We start from the raw sequence: 17,502 nt of genomic DNA, 5'->3' as shown, positions 1-17,502 counted from the left end.
GATACATTTTTAACTCACAAGGTATTTCTTAATATACTGCCAAAAGGAATAGCAAAAAACCAAAAATGATCATAAAACAGAAAAATAAAAATTAGCAAAAACACAGAAAAAGATGAATGGAGAGAAAACATGGACAGATAGCTTAAACCTATTTATAACAGGAATTAAACTAGAGTCCTTTTATTCTCTGTTGTATGTTAGGTACAAACATTATTTAAATAACTGTTAATAAACATAATTTGAGATGATCTTTGTTGACATACTGACCTGAAAAATCTTCATGTCCATTGCTCTAAACACATAGTCCCAGAATAATAAATTTCTTGTTCATACACTTAAACACATTCTGCCTCTCCTTTACTGTTAAGTTTGAGTTTGTTTATATATGTCCCACAGTGCCTCAAGCATCTACTTGTTCTTCAGTTCACTGTAAGTTATGAGCCACACCCTTCCACATCTGATGTTACAAATTTCCCTCTGTCAGATAAACCTCTTTTCAGCACTTCACAATAACTCCCAAGCTGTAACCCTACAATACTTATTTCCTCAAGTAAACAGCAAGTCTTTTTCAAAGGCAAAGTATCAAATCTGTTATTGTATATATCTATTCCTTAATAGTTTAACATGTGTAAAACTGGGCTACCCTTTTTATGGGTTCCTATCTTTTTTTATGTGCTAACGAAGTTTTTTTTTTTTTTGAGACAGAGTCTCGCTTGTTGCCCAGGCTAGAGTGAGTGCCGTGGCGTCAGCCTAGCTCACAGCAACCTCAAACTCCTGGGCTCAAGCAATCCTGCTGCCTCAGCCTCCCGAGTAGCTGGGACTACAGGCATGTGCCACCATGCCCGGCTAGTTTTATATATATATTAGTTGGCCAATTAATTTCTTTCTATTTATAGTAGAGACGGGGTCTCGCTCTTGCTCAGGCTGGTTTCGAACTCCTGACCTTGAGCAATCCGCCCGCCTCAGCCTCCCAGAGTGCTAGGATTACAGGCGTGAGCCACCGCGCCCGGCTTAACGAAGTTTTTATGTGCTATACTTCTAACCCCATTTCCCCCCTAAACCTTGTAGCTTTTACTGCATGATTTTTGTATAGCATGGTGACTTTGTGGAACTCATATGTCATGCTATAACAGAATTGACTATAATTGCTTTATTTTGTATTTCTCCATTCCTTTGTTCATCCATTGATCCAACCTATTTTTTGATTCATTTAAAAGTAAGTACACTTCACACCTAGTCACTAGAACATGCATATTATTAACTAGAGTTTCTTATTTATTTACTGTTCTTTGTGTGTGTGTGATAACATTTACACACAATGAAATGCACGAATCTGTTTGAGTTTTGCAGATGCATACACTGATAAAATGCAAATCTCTGTCAAAGTATAGACAGTGCCATCATCCTTCCTCATACTCCTTCCTAGACAGGCCCTGTCCCACCCTTTCATAGATAGGCAACTACAGTTTTGACTTTTTTTTTTAACCATAGGTTAGTTTTTTTCTATTCCAGAACTTCTATTCCAGAACTATAAAAGGAATTATATGACATATACTCTTGTCATAGGGCTTCCTTTAGTCAACATAACATTTTTGAAATTCATTCATGTTGTGTATATAAGTAATTCCATTTTCATTTTTATTGCTGAGTAGAATATATCACAATTTGTATATCCATTCATACACTTGTTGATGGATACCCAGGCTCTTTCAAGTTTTTCACTATTGTGAAGAAAGCTGCTATGAACATAGTTGAAGAAGTCTTTGGTAGACATGTCTTCATTACTCTTTTTTTTTTTTTTTTTTTTGAGACAGAGTCTCACTTTGTTGTCCAGGCTAGAGTGAGTGCCGTGGCGTCAGCCTAGCTCACAGCAACCTCAAACTCCTGGGCTCGAGCGATCCTACTGCCTCGGCCTCCCAAGTAGCTGGGACTACAGGCATGCGCCACCATGCCCGGCTAATTTTTTATATACATATCAGTTGGCCAATTAATTTCTTTCTATTTATAGTAGAGACGGGGTCTCGCTCTTGCTCAGGCTGGTTTTGAACTCCTGACCTTGAGCAATCCGCCCGCCTCGGCCTCCCAGAGAGCTAGGATTACAGGCGTGAGCCACCGCGCCCGGCCTTCATTACTCTTTATGAGTGTAATTGCTGGGTCATTGGGTTAGACATGTTCAGTCCTGTTAGAAACCGCCAGGCTTTGTTTCAAAGAGATTGTATTGTTTGACATTCCCACTAACAATGTATGAAAGTCCCTATTGTGCCATATCTTTGGCAACACTAATGTTGGTCTTTTATATTCTGGCAGGTGTGCAGTTGTATCTCAGTATGGTTTTAATTTGTATTTTCCTGATGACTAACAATGTGGAGCATTTTTTCATGTGTTTCTTGGTTATTTGCAATATCTTATTTTGTGAAGTGTCTATTCAGTTCTTTTGTCCATTTATTAAAAATTGTGTTGTCTTATGTCTTTTGAGCAGAGGTTTTTAATTTTGATGGAAGTCTAATTTATGAGTTATTATTTTATCGTTCGTGCTTTTTTGCATGTCCCAATAGATCTTTGCTTTGTTCTCAAGTCATTAAGATATTCTTACATTTTTTCTTTTAGAAGCTTCACAGTTTTTAACTTTTATATTAATATTTAGGGCTTAATCTGTCTTCACTTGATTTTTGTATATTGTGTGAGGTAGAGATTAAGACTCACTTTTTTCCGTATGGATGTCAATTGCCTCTTTACTGTTTGTTAAAGTAGGACTTTCCTCCCCCTTTTGGATTGTTTTGGAACCTTGATAAAATATTAAATGATGATCAATGCAGGTCTGTTTGTGGGCTCCTTAATCTGTTCTGTTGATCTGTTTGTTGATCCTTATGCCAGCACTATACTATTTTGATTACTCAGCTTTATGCTAAGTCTTGAATTCAGATTGCATAAGTCCTACAACTTTGTTCTTTTTCAAGTATTCTTTGTATATTTTAGATCTCTTCCTTTTCCATATAAACTTTAGAATTGGCTAGTCATACCTATTGTTATTATGATTTGGATTGCATTGACTCTAAAGTTGGAAGAGAATCACAGTCTTAAAATGAGTCTTCCAGTCCATACACATGATAATGTCTTGCCATTTATTCACATTTTCATTAATTTCTCTCAGCAACAATGGTAATTTTCAGTAGAAATGTCTGCATGTCTTTTCAGTTTTTAATGTTTTATGTTTTCTGATGCTAGTATAGATGGAATTTTTAATTTTTTTATTTTCTTAGTAGTTTATTTCCTTAGTATTTGCTGCCAGTATATATAAATACAACAGATTTTTGTGTAATCACTTTGTGTCCTGCAACCTTGTTAAATTCACTTAATTCTGATTATTTTGTTGATTCCTTAGGATTTTCTTTATAATAGATAGTCATGCCATCTGCAAATAGAATCATGTTTATTTCTTTAATTTCTATGCCTTCTGTTTCTCTTTTTTGCCTTGTTGAAATGGCTAAGTTTGTAGTACAGAAGTGGTCAATGCTGACATTCTTGCCTTGCTGGTCTTTAGGGAATAGTCAGTATTTCATTATTAAGTATGCTAGCTGTAGGGTTTTTGTAGATACAGATTGAGGAAGTTACTTTTTAAATTTAGTTTGCTAAGAGTATTTATTGTGAATGGGTTAGGTGAATCTTGTTAGGTATTTTTTCTGCAACTATTTATGATCATATGGGTTTTCTTGTAATATGGTAAAACACAGTTGATGGGTTTTGAGTGTTAAACCAAACTTGTATTCTTAAGTTAAACACTCCCTAGTAATGCTTTCTTATCATTTTGATATGTTATTAGGATTCCTTTTTAATTTATTGACTTTTAAACTGTATCTCTGTAATTTTCAGTGATTATAGAGATTTTAATATACATTTCTGTTTTCGTAATCTACTGAGAATTAATATTATGCCTCTATGTAAAATGTAGAAATTTCTGTTTCTACATTTGTTCCCTTTTTCTGTCCTTTTCGCTGTGGTGGTCATGTATATTACCTCTACATTTGTCATAGATGGTACCATACATGTTGCCATTTTTGCTTTAAAGAGTAATATGTTTTAAGAAAATTAACAGCATTTTTCTTAATATAGGTCGGCTGGCAACACATTCTATTTTTTTAATTTGAAAATATTTTCATTTCACTTTCATTCTTGAAGGATATTTTCTCTGAATATAACATTTTGTGTTGGCAGGCTTTTGATTTTTTTTTTTTTTTTCCTTTTAGCACCTTTAAAGAGTTCATTCCACTGTCTCCTAGCCTTCATAGTTTCTGGTGAGAAGTCAGTGGATTTAGTTCAGTGTTCCTATGAAAGTAATATGTCATTTTTCTCTAGCAGATTTCAATATTTTTCCTTATTCCTAGATTTTAGCAATTCAACTGTGATTTGTACCTGGGCGTGGTTTTCTTTGTATTTAATTTAATTAATGTTTGCCAAGCTTCTTAAATCTATAAATTTTTGTCTTTTACCAAATTGGGAAATTATTATCTGTTATTTTTTTCTGCCCCCTATCTCTGTTTTTCTCTTTGGGACTCTGGTCATATGTATATTAGACCTTATACAATTATCCCAGGGACTCTTTTTTTCTCTCTCAATATTTTTTCTGTCTGATCTTCAGATAAGATCTATTTTCATGTGTATTTACTCATTTTGCCATCTTCAATCTGCCAGTAAGTACATAGGCAAATATTTATTTCAAGTATTTGTCAGCTCCAGAATTTCCATTAGATTCTTGTCTTACTTAGTCTGTTCAGGCCGGTATGACAAAAATAAATACCTTAGGCTGGGTAATTTGTAAACAGCATAAATTTATTGCTTGTAATTATGGAGGCTGGAAAGTCCAAGATCAAGGCTCCAGCAGGTTGAATGTCTGGTAGGAACCCTCTGCTTCATAGATTTGTGTCCTCACATGGCAGAAGGCACAACAAGTTTTCATAGGCCTCTTTTATACAGTGCCATTTTATAAGGGTACTAATCTCATTCCTGCCCTCATGCCTTAATCATTTCCCAAAGGCTCCACCTCATATCACCACATTGGGGATTAGGTTTCTCAACATGTGAATTGTAGGGGGCACAAACATTCAAAGCATGGTAGATCTTTTTTGTTTCTTTTTCTTTGCTGAGATTTCCTATCTTTTTATTCAGAACAAGTATATTTCCCCCTACATCTAGTGTATTGTAACAGTAGTTGCTTTAACTTCCAACATCTGCATTGTCTCAGAGTCATTCCCTATTTGTCTTTTATCTTGAACATGGATCATATTTTCCTTTTTCTTTATATGTTAAGTAATTGTTAATTATATCCTAGCACATTATGTTTGAGTGATAGACTTTTAAACTCTAAATAGTATTTTTATCAATAATTAATTTTAGTGACTTATTTTGTCATTTTCTGTGCTGATTATTATTTCTTTGTCCATGCCTTCTCTTTTTACTTGTCTTCTTGCTAAAGTATGTCCTCAGATAGTTCTTTTGTGAGTCTGTGGATAATAAACTTAGCTTTTATGTGTCTTAAAATATTTTATTTTCCCCTCATTCTTGCTGCTTTACCTGGGAATTAAGTTCTAGGTTGACAGTTCTTTACCTTCAATACTTTGAACATATTGTGTCATTGCTTTTTGTCATCAGTTGTTGCTGGGGAGAAGTTTGCTGTCAGTCTGATTGATGTTCCTTGGTAGGTAATCTGCTTTTTTCTTTCTGGTAGCTTTTAAGATTGTCATTGATACACTACAGTGTGTCTTAAGTATGACTTAATTTTTATCTTAATTAGTATGCAGTGTGCATTTGCAATTTAACAACATATTTTTCAATTGAGGAAAATTATTAGCTATATTATCTCAGCAAGTACTGGTGCTTCACTGTCCTTATTTCTTAATGATTGTGATTCCTTTCTTTTTCAAGTATATTCCTACCTATACTTATTTCTATGTTTTTTAAAAATCATACTGTCCATTGAGTGATGTCATCTACAATGAGTTTATGTTCCATTTGTTTATTTTGTAGATCTTATATTTTGGAATTTTGGAATTTTGTCTAGAGTTTAACATATTTCTTCATTTTGTTAATCTTTCTTTTTCTGTGCTATTTTCTCTTTCTTCCAGTTTATACTTTTTAACTCATTGGTCCCAGTCCAAAACCAGATTTGTATTAGAGTTTCCAGATTGTTGCTTCAGGATGATATTGAGAGTATTACACATTTAGTCACTGATCTATTCAGTAAGTGGTTCACATCCTTGTCAAGAGGCTTCTACTCTCTTTTCCTCCGTAACTAGGCCACATGTCAGGTAAGCTCTAGCCCAGGCAACAGATGGTGTTAGTACGTTCTTAGCCTCCCTTCAAGAGGAAACACCTATTCTAACCTTTGGCTTTAAGCAGTAAACATGGCTAATGTTCCTTGAGGAGCATTTTTAGTCCTTATTTCCCCAGAAAAGGGGGAACTTGAGTGAGTGCTCATAGACCCAGAGTTTTGCAGGCCCATAGTTATATGTCCACTCACAGCTTTGTGTTTCTTCTTCTCAAAAATTGTCTTCTTGTGCCTTATTAAATCTTTTTTGGTAATACTTATACTTTATGTTGTATGTGTAGCAAAGAAGCTGAATCAAAATATTAGGTCATTGAATATGAAATGTCCGGTTTTGAATCAAAAGCATACTTTATTATTTCTCAAATAAGAAGCAGTACAATTAATCAAAGTATGTGCCTAAACTATGGACATAGGTTTGCTGTCTTAATGGTAGCTTGTTTATACTAGCAGTAAGGAAGCCTGGAGAGAGAGTGGCAATGAAATCGCAAAAGGCAGTTTCCACAGCTTGTTGAGAATTGAATATTTTTCCTCGAAAGAAGTTGTCCAAAGCCTGGAAGAAGTGGTAGTCAGTTGGTGCAAGGGCAGGTCAATATGGCGGATGACAGAGAGTTTCCAAGTCCAGCCTCTGTAGTTTGAGCAGTGTTGTTTGTGCAATATGTGGTTGAGTGTTGTCTTGCAAGAGGATTGGCCTGTCTGTATTGACCAGTCTCAGCTGCTTAATCAAAAACATCCTATCATTTCATGTCATTGGTTGCAGTAGACATCCACTGTAATTGACCAACCAGATTTCGTTAAACAATAGTGGATGATACCAGCACCGGACCACCAAACAGACACCATTAGCTTTTTTTTTTTGATGAATATTTCGTTTTAGACTGTGTTTTGGCTCTTCATCTTTAAACAGCCGTTGTGCCCGATGCTTGCAATTGTCAAAAAGAATCCAGTATTAATCACACATAACAATACAGTGTAGAAATGGTTTTCCTTTATGTTGTGACAGCAAAGAAAGGCAAGCTTCAAGACAATTTCTCTTCTGATGCTCGTTGAATTCATGTATAACCCATCTATACAGCTTCTTTACCTTGCTGATTTCTTTCAAATGGTCCAATACTGTTGGAATAGTAACATCAAATCTTGGTGCTAATTAATGTGCAGGTTGAGGTGGATTTGCTTCCACTACAGCTTTCAGCTCATCATTATCCACCTTGGGCTCAGGTTGCCCACGTGGCTCATTTTCAAGATTAAAATCACTAGAACAGAACTTCTCAAACCATCAGTGTACTGTGTTCATTAGCCACATCCCTCCCAGCACTTTGTTGCTCTTTTGAGCTGTCTGTTCTGCATTAGTTCCATCACGAAAGTCATATTTGAAAATAACAAAATGTTTGACTTATCCATGGTTTCACAAAAATTGCTCTAAAAACAATGAAAGATAATCATAAGCCAAACTGTGTGTTTGAAAGACTGAGGATGTACCTTCATAATAAAAATGAAACAAGAAGTGTCAAAGTCACATGTCAGAGATATCAACTGTCTAGCTTAGTACTTAAGGAAATCAGACATTTTGTACTTAATAACCCAATACAAACTTAGTGAACCTTCTTGACTAGCTCTAAAATGTTTCTTAATGTTTTATCATGCTTATCTGAGTCAACCTGCTCTTATTAATAATATTGCTTTTGTGAATCTAGTTAACTATGAGTTTTAATATGTAGTAGGGAAACCCAGTAAGTTATTTTTCCTTTTAAAAATTTTGTCTTGGTAAAAATTCTGTCTTTACATACCAACTTGAAAACATTTTGTCCAATTTAATAAATTTGGAGTCTGTCTTGAAACACATTACGTGTACATATTACTTTAGAAAGATTGCCATTTTTATACTTTCAGGTTATCCAGATGTATACTGTATTATTTACAGCTTTTAGTATGTTGTTTTTGAGCCTTACTTGATAACTTTATTCCTGTTGTATGGTTTCTGTAGTTACTGTGACTGGTATGTTTCTACATATCACTTCCTTTCTCTGGCTGGCTATTACTGGAAGACAGATTAAAATGTTTTTATTATATCTGGCAACTTTGTCAAAATAATTAATTCTAAATGCATTTCTAAATGCATTTCTGTGATTTTCTATATATATAATCATACCAACTACAAATAGATAATTTTATATCTTTTCATGTTTATGCTGGTTATTTAATTTTCTTATTTTATTAAATTTTCTGAAGTGTCTACAATAGTATTTAACAATTGTAAGCATCTCTTCCTATTTTAATGAAAATGGCTTTAGTTTTTTAGTTTTGAATGTCTTATATTACATACTGCATTAGATTTGGAAAAAAGTGTCATGCTAAAGTAATTTCCTGGAGTTTTTTATTAGAATTGGTGGCTGAATTTTTATCACATGTTATTTTAAATCATGATACAATCATATTCAATTAGCCTTTTAAGAAACTAGATTTGGTTTGATTTTTTATTTAGTTTTTCTTTTTGCATCGATACATAAGTAGATTGCTTTCTGCTTGGTTCTTTTTTATTTTATTTTACTTTTATTTTATTTTATTTTTGAGACAATCTCGCTTTGTTGCACAGGCTAGAGTGAGTGCCTTGGCGTCAGCCTAGCTCACAGCAACCTCAAACTCCTGGGCTCAAGCAATCCTCCTGCCTCAGCCTCCCAAGCAGCTGGGACTACAGGCATGTGCCACCATGCCCAGCTAAATTTTTTTCTATATATATTAGTTGGCCAATGAATTTCTTTCTATTTATAGTAGAGACGGGGTCTCTCTCTTGCTCAGGCTGGTTTCGAACTCCTGACCTCGAGCAATCCACCTGCCTCGGCCTCCCAGAGTGCTAGGATTACAGGCGTGTTGTTTCTTTTTTAAACTGTCTTTATCAGGTTTTATTATTAATGGTTTATAAGCTTTTGCAAATTAATTGCGTACCTTGGTAATTATTTTTCCTTGTATATTTCTTCTGTGGAAATTATTTCGTTTTCACTTTATAAGTGGATAATTGAGTCCTGTTTAGGTAGATTTTGTTAATTTGCCCAGTTTTAGAAAACCATTATATAATTACATTGATAAGTATGCATCTTGGGGTAATTTTATTACATATTTTAGATGCTTTGATGTGAATCCCTATTTTCCTTTTTTTTCTTTTTTTTTTTGAGGCAGAGTCTCACTCTGTTGCCTGGGCTAGAGTTCCATGGTGTTAGCCTAGCTCACAGCAACCTCAATCTCCTTGGGCTCAAACGATCCTTCTGCCTCAGCCTCCCGAGTAACTGGAACTACAGCCTTGTGCCACCATGCCCAGCTAATTGTGTGTGTGTGTATATATATATATATTTTTTTTTTTTAAGTTGTCCAGCTAATTTCTTTCTGGTTTTTTTAGTAGAGATGGGGTCTCAAACTCCTGAGCTCAAGGGATCCCTCCCACCTCTGCCTCCCAGAGTGCTAGGATTACAGGCGTGAACCACCTCACCTGGCCCATGTTTCTCTTTTGGTTTTGGTGTTCTGAATTTTCACTGTGTCGTTTTGGAAACACATTTTGTTAATTTAACATTTGTTTATTTCTTCTGTAGCCCCTGTATACTTTTTGAAAAGTCTTAATCCTAAATATCTCTAAATAAATTGGAAAGATTTTTATAGGTGTCAGAGTTCATATGTATTACTAATACTTTGGGTACATATATGAATTATTACTATAGGAATTTACTATAAATCTTGGTTTTATTTATGCTTAATATTGCTCTTTGTTGCTCTGTAATGAACTGTAATAACATTTTTGTGGCTACGCCAGGAGTTTCAACTTGGGCTTGGTTCTGATATTGTTTGAGAGTGTTTGGTAATTTATACATATATCACTACAGTAACCTGCTTTTCTTCTTTTTTTTCCCAACAGTTACATGGGAATTGGTCTTTCTGCTCAAGGTGTGAACATGAATAGACTACCAGGTACCCTTGTAATTGAATTATAGTATTATAGTATTGTCTTATGGCTAGCACTTTCTGGTTGAAATTCTCAAGTAATAAATTGAAATAGTTAAAAATATTGATTTACATTTCTTTATCACCTGTATCATGAGTTCTCAGTGTAAGTTGAGTGTTTTTTAATAAGTATAAATTTTATGCTATTTAGCAAAACTTACATAGCATATATACCATGATTTTTTGTTATTGTTGTTTTTGATATTTTTAACTTTAAGTATATAGTCATAAAAATATCAGCCACTGGCTGATTCTGCTGGCTGCCCATCACCTGTCTGGCTATTAACCTACACCTTCAGTTGTTTAATGTTCTGGGAATATAGACTAACATTAAAAGTAAACTAAAGATGGTATAAGTTGAGATGGCAGACCTGTTTCCCGATACCATTTTTTTCTAAAGGAAGTCATTCTTGGATTATGTTTTCTGGTATTCTATTTGCTAATGTTAAAAATTATTTTGGGGGAAAATTTTTGGAAAAGAAAGCAAAATTGCCCACATAAAGTACCATAAAACAAACAAACAAACCAAGGTAATGTAGTTGTTTATCTAATTGTAATCAGATATGTTAAAATAATATACTTTCATTCTACCTTTTTGCTTAAAATTATTATTATTATTGAGACAGAGTCTTGCTTTGTTGCCCAGGCTAGAGTGCCCATGGCATCAGTCTAGCTCACAGCAACCTCAAACTCCTGGGCTCAAGCAATCCTTCTGCCTCAGCCTCCCAAGTAGCTGGGACTACAGGCATGCACCACTATGCCTGGCTAATATTTTCTATATATATTAGTTGGCCAATTAATTTCTTTCTATTTATAGTAGAGACGGGGTCTCGCTCTTGTTCAGGCTGGTTTTGAACTCCTGACCTTGAGCAATCCACCCGTCTTGGCCTCCCAGAGTGCTAGGATTACAGGCGTGAGCCACCGCGCCCGGCCATCTTTTTGCTTAAAATCATACTTAAAAGAGGGTTTAAATGAGGTTTTGTTATTTGAAAACTCTCCTTATAGAAGTAACTGGTAAAGTAAAAATCTCTTAATAGTGTTGTAGACATATCTGTAGTTTGGTGTTGTGGAGAGACCACAATTGTTAGACTTTTATATTTAGATCATGGCCTTGAAAAGTTTGTGGTGATTTAATAAGATATAATCTGTTTTACATCAAACTTTGTGTATGTTGCTGCAAATCTAAGCAAAATTCTTGGTATATTAGCAAAAAGAAATATGCACAAAAAATGTATCGTGCTGTGGATGTTGCATTTATGTTTTTCCCTGGTATGAGTTCTTTCTGTTTAATACTTATTTTAGTGTTCTGTGTAACTAATTTATGTTCCTTAATGTTGTAAACAGTATTTTCATAGAGAATAAATTATGTAATTGTTGAGAATTTAAATGTATATACATATGGGAATTTTATCTTTTGTGCTATTTGTTGTACTATTCTGATTTATCATAATCTTAGCAAATAAATCTAGTAGAGAAGAACCTCACTTTTCATTATAAATATGCTGGAATTTTCTCTTTAGGTTGGGATAAACATTCATATGGTTACCATGGGGATGATGGACATTCATTTTGTTCTTCTGGAACTGGACAACCTTATGGACCAACTTTTACAACTGGTGATGTCATTGGCTGTTGTGTTAACCTTATCAACAATACCTGCTTTTATACCAAGAATGGACATAGTTTAGGTATCAAGATAATATATTGATTGATTGCATGCAAAATAGCCATATATTGTGATTATTGTATATCCAACATGATAGTCATATTTATTATGTGATTCTCCTTTATAGATCAATGCCTCTTGAAATAGTTTCTTCCTTAGTCCCAGGTGGAAGATGGGGAAATGGTGAAAATTTATATTCTGTGAAGGCCACCTATATGATATACATGTCATATGTATAGGAATAACTATAGAAATAATCCCCATACTGAGATATTTATTCTAATAAAAGAAATGCCAAGAGTTTTATGCTTTGAATAAAACCCTTCACAGTATGACTCAATTCTGCAGGTAACAGATGCTAAGAAAAAGGGCCATCAGTTCTTAGAATAGTATGGGGAATAGTAATAAAAGGAGGGAAAGCTTGATGCTGTCAGTAAATGAAGGGCATCAGCATACTCAAAAGATCAGACCCATGACAAAGATTGCTAAAGACTACAGGTTAGTTCTGTGGAAGGGAGCAGAATCAAATAAGTAAACAGTAACAAAACTTCTAAGACTAAGACAGGTGGCTAACAAGAAATAAGTTAATGAAATCTTGAAGACACCCCTACATTGTAAGAGTGATAGAAAATTAGAGGTTTTAGTTGAAATCTATATATTCAACACTTTAAATTTAAAATTATAGGTGGTCATTGTATTCCCTTTTTCCCTTTTCTTAGAAGTCTTTTTTTTTTAATTATAGAAAGTATAAAGTGTGGCAAGACTCGGACACTTTTTTCCCCCTAACAAAAACGATTCGTATTTTACTGTTGGGAAAGTCCTTGACCCATAGCAAATTATTTCTAATGAACCGAAGCAAAAACTAACCCCAGAAAGCAGAAATTCCATTTTGCTTATAAATTATATTTAAAAATTAGACTGCAAGTAATATGCTTAGATACGTAGTAGATGTTCTTTAATATAACACAATAGCTGTTTTTCTGTCATAGTAGAAACTTCTAAATTTTTGCCTGCATTGGTTAATAGTTACTCAAAATATTTCTTAAAGTTAATTATTTTTCACGTTTATATTTGACTTAATATTTTCTGATATTAATTTTATTCTGAGTCCACAAAAGATCCTTATATTCTCATTAAGAAATAATGTTCAAGACTCAGGCAAATTATATGTGTTTGTGTGTGATTTGATTGTTGTGACCAACTGGTTTCCAAAAAAGAAATAGCTACTTTAGTTTCTTGGTTGTTACTATTCTGACTCTGGGTTGTCAAAGCAGTTAACTGATACAGTCTTAGTTGGCTTGGGTGCTTAAAATGTTTAAAATCTTAAACCAAAAGAAATCTTTTAGGCATGACCTTTGGCTCAAAAATGCAAAAGACATTTTTTGAAAAACTACCATTAGTCTTTTTAGCATTAATTTTTAAAACTTTCTAGAGATCAAATTTTATTTTGAGAGATGAGAAGATCACAGGTGGTATGATTTTATTTTATTTTTTTCGTGTTAGATTTTCTCAAGACATTTACATTGAATTTTTTTCTTGACTAAGAAAGCTTTATTTTAAGTCATATAAGAGACAGGGTCTCAATCCATTGCCTGGGCTGTGGTGTAGGCACAATCATAGCTCACTACAGCTTCAAACTCTTCGGCTTAAGCCATCTTCCTGCCTCAGCCTATACCCAATAGCTGGGAATACAGATATGTACCACCATATCTGGCTAATTGTTTTTTTTTTTTAGTTCTTTGTAGAGATGAGTTCTTGATATGTTGCCCAGGCTGGTCTTAAACTCTCCCATGTCCTAAAGTCTTGGGATTACATTTGTGAGCCACCATGCCTGGACAAGAAAACTATTATTTTTTTTTCAATTTAGCAGAATTTGTTTGAGCAAAGAAGGAGTCATAAATTGGGCAGCACTCAGGATAGGTTCAGAGAACTTCACCCAGCAACATGGGCAGGCAGTATTTATAGACAAAAAAATAAGTTATATACAGAAACAGCTTGATTCATTATAGCTTGACATTTGCCTTATTTGGACATGGTCTGATTAGTTGGCAACTTATGATTAGCCTGAGACTCAGCTACTTGTTACAAGAATATATTCTTAGATTGCAGCCTATTTACATATTAAGTTAGGTTGCAATTCCCTAGGTAGAGAGGAAGCTTTAGGAAATTTTAATTGAATTTATGTATATGCCACATCAAAGCACCCCTTTAGCCTCCTACATCCAGTTGAGTTCTGCTCTTGGGGAGAATTGGCAGGCAGGAGAGCACAGTAAGAAGAGGGAAGTCAGGATATTCCTTCTTCTGGGCCCTATCCTGTGAGTTACCATGGGTCCACTGAGTTTTGCTCTTCTCCAGAGGCCCAGCTCACTCTTAGGCCTTTCAGACTCTTGGTTTTAATAAGTATTCTCTCCTCTTTTTGATAAGAAAGATATTTTTAAAATATAAAATGCTGCTTAAGAAAAGGGTACCTACTGTTGGAATCACATTTTGATTTCAAGTAAATTTGAACATTTGGCATTATTCATTCATAAGTCTAATAAATATTAATAAGCACATAAAGAGGAGATATAACAGTGGTTAATAAGAGTTCTTTAGTCCAACTTGCCTGAGTTTGACTACTGGCTTATAACATGTGACCTTATGCAAGTTACTTTATATTTCTGTGCTTCCATTTTCTCAGTTTGTAAAATAGTATCACTATAATACCATGTTAAGGTAGTTAGAGTAAACTGAAATGATGCATGCAGAGTTCTTAGATCATTGTCTGGCATGTAGGGAGTACTCACTAAATGTTATTTAGTGTCATTGTTTGCTAGGCACTGGTCTAGCAGCCAGGGATACAGCAGTAAAACATTGGTGAACAGAAATTGGTCCTCTAGAACAGGGATCTACCAGCTTTGGCCCAATCCGCCTATCTGTTTTTAAGAAAAGTTTCATTGGAACCCATCCATACTCATTCATTTATATATTGTCTACAGCTGCTTTCCTGCTACAAATGGCAGAGTTGAGTATTTGTAATAAAGATCCTTTGGCCTGGGAAGCAGAAAATATTTACTGTCTGGCCTTTTACAGGAAAGGTTTGCTTACCTCCGGTCTAGATTCCAGCATCTTAGAAGATAAAATACTATTCAGTTACTATTCCCTTATACTTCCTAAATGGATAATTTCTCCCTAAAAGCTGATACATCTTTAGTTTCTATCTCATGGAAGATTTCACAAAATATACATTTGCTTACTGTGCAAAGAGAAATGAAAAGGTTTTTATTTGAAAAAATAAGGGAGAAAACATTTCAGTATACACATTAATTTGAGAATTTTTGACTTTGCTTTATTGACTATTATCAGTTGAAGATTACTTTTCAAAAAGTCTCTTGACAAATTAGGAAATTTCAAATATTGGAAATTTTATTTTGTATAAAATTTAAATAGACAAACCTATTAAAGTGGCAGGTTGAACGTGTACAGGTTGAGGTAGCTGTATTTGGCAGTGTTCAAAAATGTTAATCTGTGGAATTAATTTAGATTTTTCATTAGTTTTTGGTAAAGAGCAAGGATTTTAGTAATTACTGACATTAAGGATTTTTGCTAAAACAATATAAATTTCGACAGTCTTTGTTATAGATATCTTTGAGAAAATAATTGACTAGCCTCTTTTATGAAAAATGGTAAAAATGTATATATAGTTTATTGAAATATTTTCTTTATCCTCTATTATTTCTTATATTCGTTTTAATCTTAATTTTTTTTTTTGTAAGAGGATCTCATTCTGTTGCTCAGGCTAGAGTGCAGTGGTGTGGTGTGATCATAGCCTATGTAACCTTGAACTCCAGGGCTCAAGCAATCCTCCTGCCTCAGCCTCCCAAGTAGCTGGGACTGCAGGAATGCACCACCATGCCTGGCTAATTTTTTAGTTTTTTATTTTTTGTAGAGACAGACAGAGTCTCACTATCTTGTCCAGGCTGGTCTCGAACTCCTAGGCTCAAGTGATCCTTCTACCTTGGCCTTCTAAAGTGCTGATATTATGTAATAGGTGTGAGTAAGAAATTCACTAGTTTTTAAAAGTCATAAAAACAGGGTTTTACTAAATACAAAGCATTATTTTAAGTATATAATATTTTGCCAGGCAGGGTGGCTCACACCTGTAATCCTAGCACTTTGGGGGGCCAAGGCAGGAGGATCACTTCAGGCCAGGAGTTCGAGACCAGCCTGAGCAAGAGGAAGACCCCATCTCTACAAAAGTAGAAAAATTAGCCAGGTGCGGTGGTGTACTCCTGTAGTTCCAACTACTCGGGAGGCTAAAGCAGGAGGATCACTTGAACTTGGGAGTTTGAGGTTGCAGTGAGCTATGATGAGGCCACTGAACTCTAGCCTGGGAGACAGAGCCAGATCCTGTCTCCAAAAAAACAAAAAGTATATAATATGCATATTTGGTTTGCCTTTTTAATTTTATTATTTTAATAAATAGAGTAGGATAGTGTGTTTTCTGTTGGCACAGCACAATCATAGAGGCATAGAATGTCAAGAGGGAAGAATCCTTAAAGTAATTTAATAGAAATGGTCTATTTATTTATTTATTTAATTTTTTTTTTTTTTTTTTGGAGACAGAGTCTCGCTTTGTTGTCCAGGCTAGAGTGAGTACCGTGGTGTCAGCCTAGCTCACAGCAACCTCAAACTCCTGGGCTGAAGCAATCCTGCTGCCTCAGCCTCCCGAGTAGCTGGGACTAAAGGCATGCACCACCATGCCCAGCTAATTTTTTCTATATATGTTAGTTGACCAATTAATTTCTTTCTATTTATAGTATAGACAGGGTCTCTCTCTTTCTCAGGCTGGTTTCGAACTCCTGACCTCAAGCAATCTGCCCACCTCGGCCTCCCAGAGTGCTAAGATTATAGGCGTGAGCCACCGGGCCCTGCCTGCCCTCATTTTTTAGTTGGTGACCAAGACCATGGAGATAGTGGTACTGGTTTGGCTTTTTGTTTTGTTTTGTTTTAATGTTTGTTTAGACTGGAAGAATTGAGGTTAACTGACTCACCAACTCCATTGCTCTCCCATTATTCTAGAGCTTATTCTTTAAATATATCAATGAGGTCCTTTAGAAATACTTGGTTTATTTATTATATTATTTTCAGCTAAGTAATATATTTGAATATTTGGAAAGAGATTATTAAATTGTCACTTTGGGATGCCAGTAGACATTCCAGTGATACCACCCTTTCCAGGTGGTATTTGGAACATGACTGTGTTGAAATTGTTGTCAAAGACTATTCAAGAGAAATTCTCAATTGTGTAAATTTTTATCCTTTGAAGGAGGAATTAATTTTTTCCAGAGTAGTCAAAAGTTATTTAAAGATTCTCTGAGTGGCCTAGGCGGGCGGATTGCTCAAGGTCAGGAGTTCGAACCAGCCTGAGCAAGAGCGAGACCCTGTCTCTACTAAAAATAGAAAGAAATTAATTGGCCAACTAATATATATATAGAGAAAAAATTAGCTGGGCATGGTGGCACATGCCTGTGGTCCCAGCTACTCGGGA

At 34.8% G+C, this 17,502-nt stretch overlaps 1 protein-coding gene across 1 annotated transcript in view; it reads left to right on the top strand.

Moving 5' to 3' along the window:
- The window catches only part of RANBP9 (RAN binding protein 9), a 106,283-nt gene that overhangs the window by 52,175 nt on the left and 36,606 nt on the right, over positions 1 to 17,502 (top strand). The window contains exons 3-4 of the mRNA XM_012753561.2: positions 10,221 to 10,273; positions 11,827 to 11,994. Coding sequence (XP_012609015.2) covers positions 10,221 to 10,273; positions 11,827 to 11,994 — 221 coding nt within the window. The remainder of the gene's footprint in view (positions 1 to 10,220; positions 10,274 to 11,826; positions 11,995 to 17,502) is intronic.

This window comes from Microcebus murinus, chromosome 15 (assembly GCF_040939455.1).
Source record: "Microcebus murinus isolate Inina chromosome 15, M.murinus_Inina_mat1.0, whole genome shotgun sequence".
Classification (NCBI taxonomy): Eukaryota; Metazoa; Chordata; class Mammalia; order Primates; family Cheirogaleidae; genus Microcebus; species Microcebus murinus.
The sequence above is the reverse complement of the archived record's forward strand: the minus strand, read 5'-3'. Positions and strand labels throughout refer to the sequence as shown.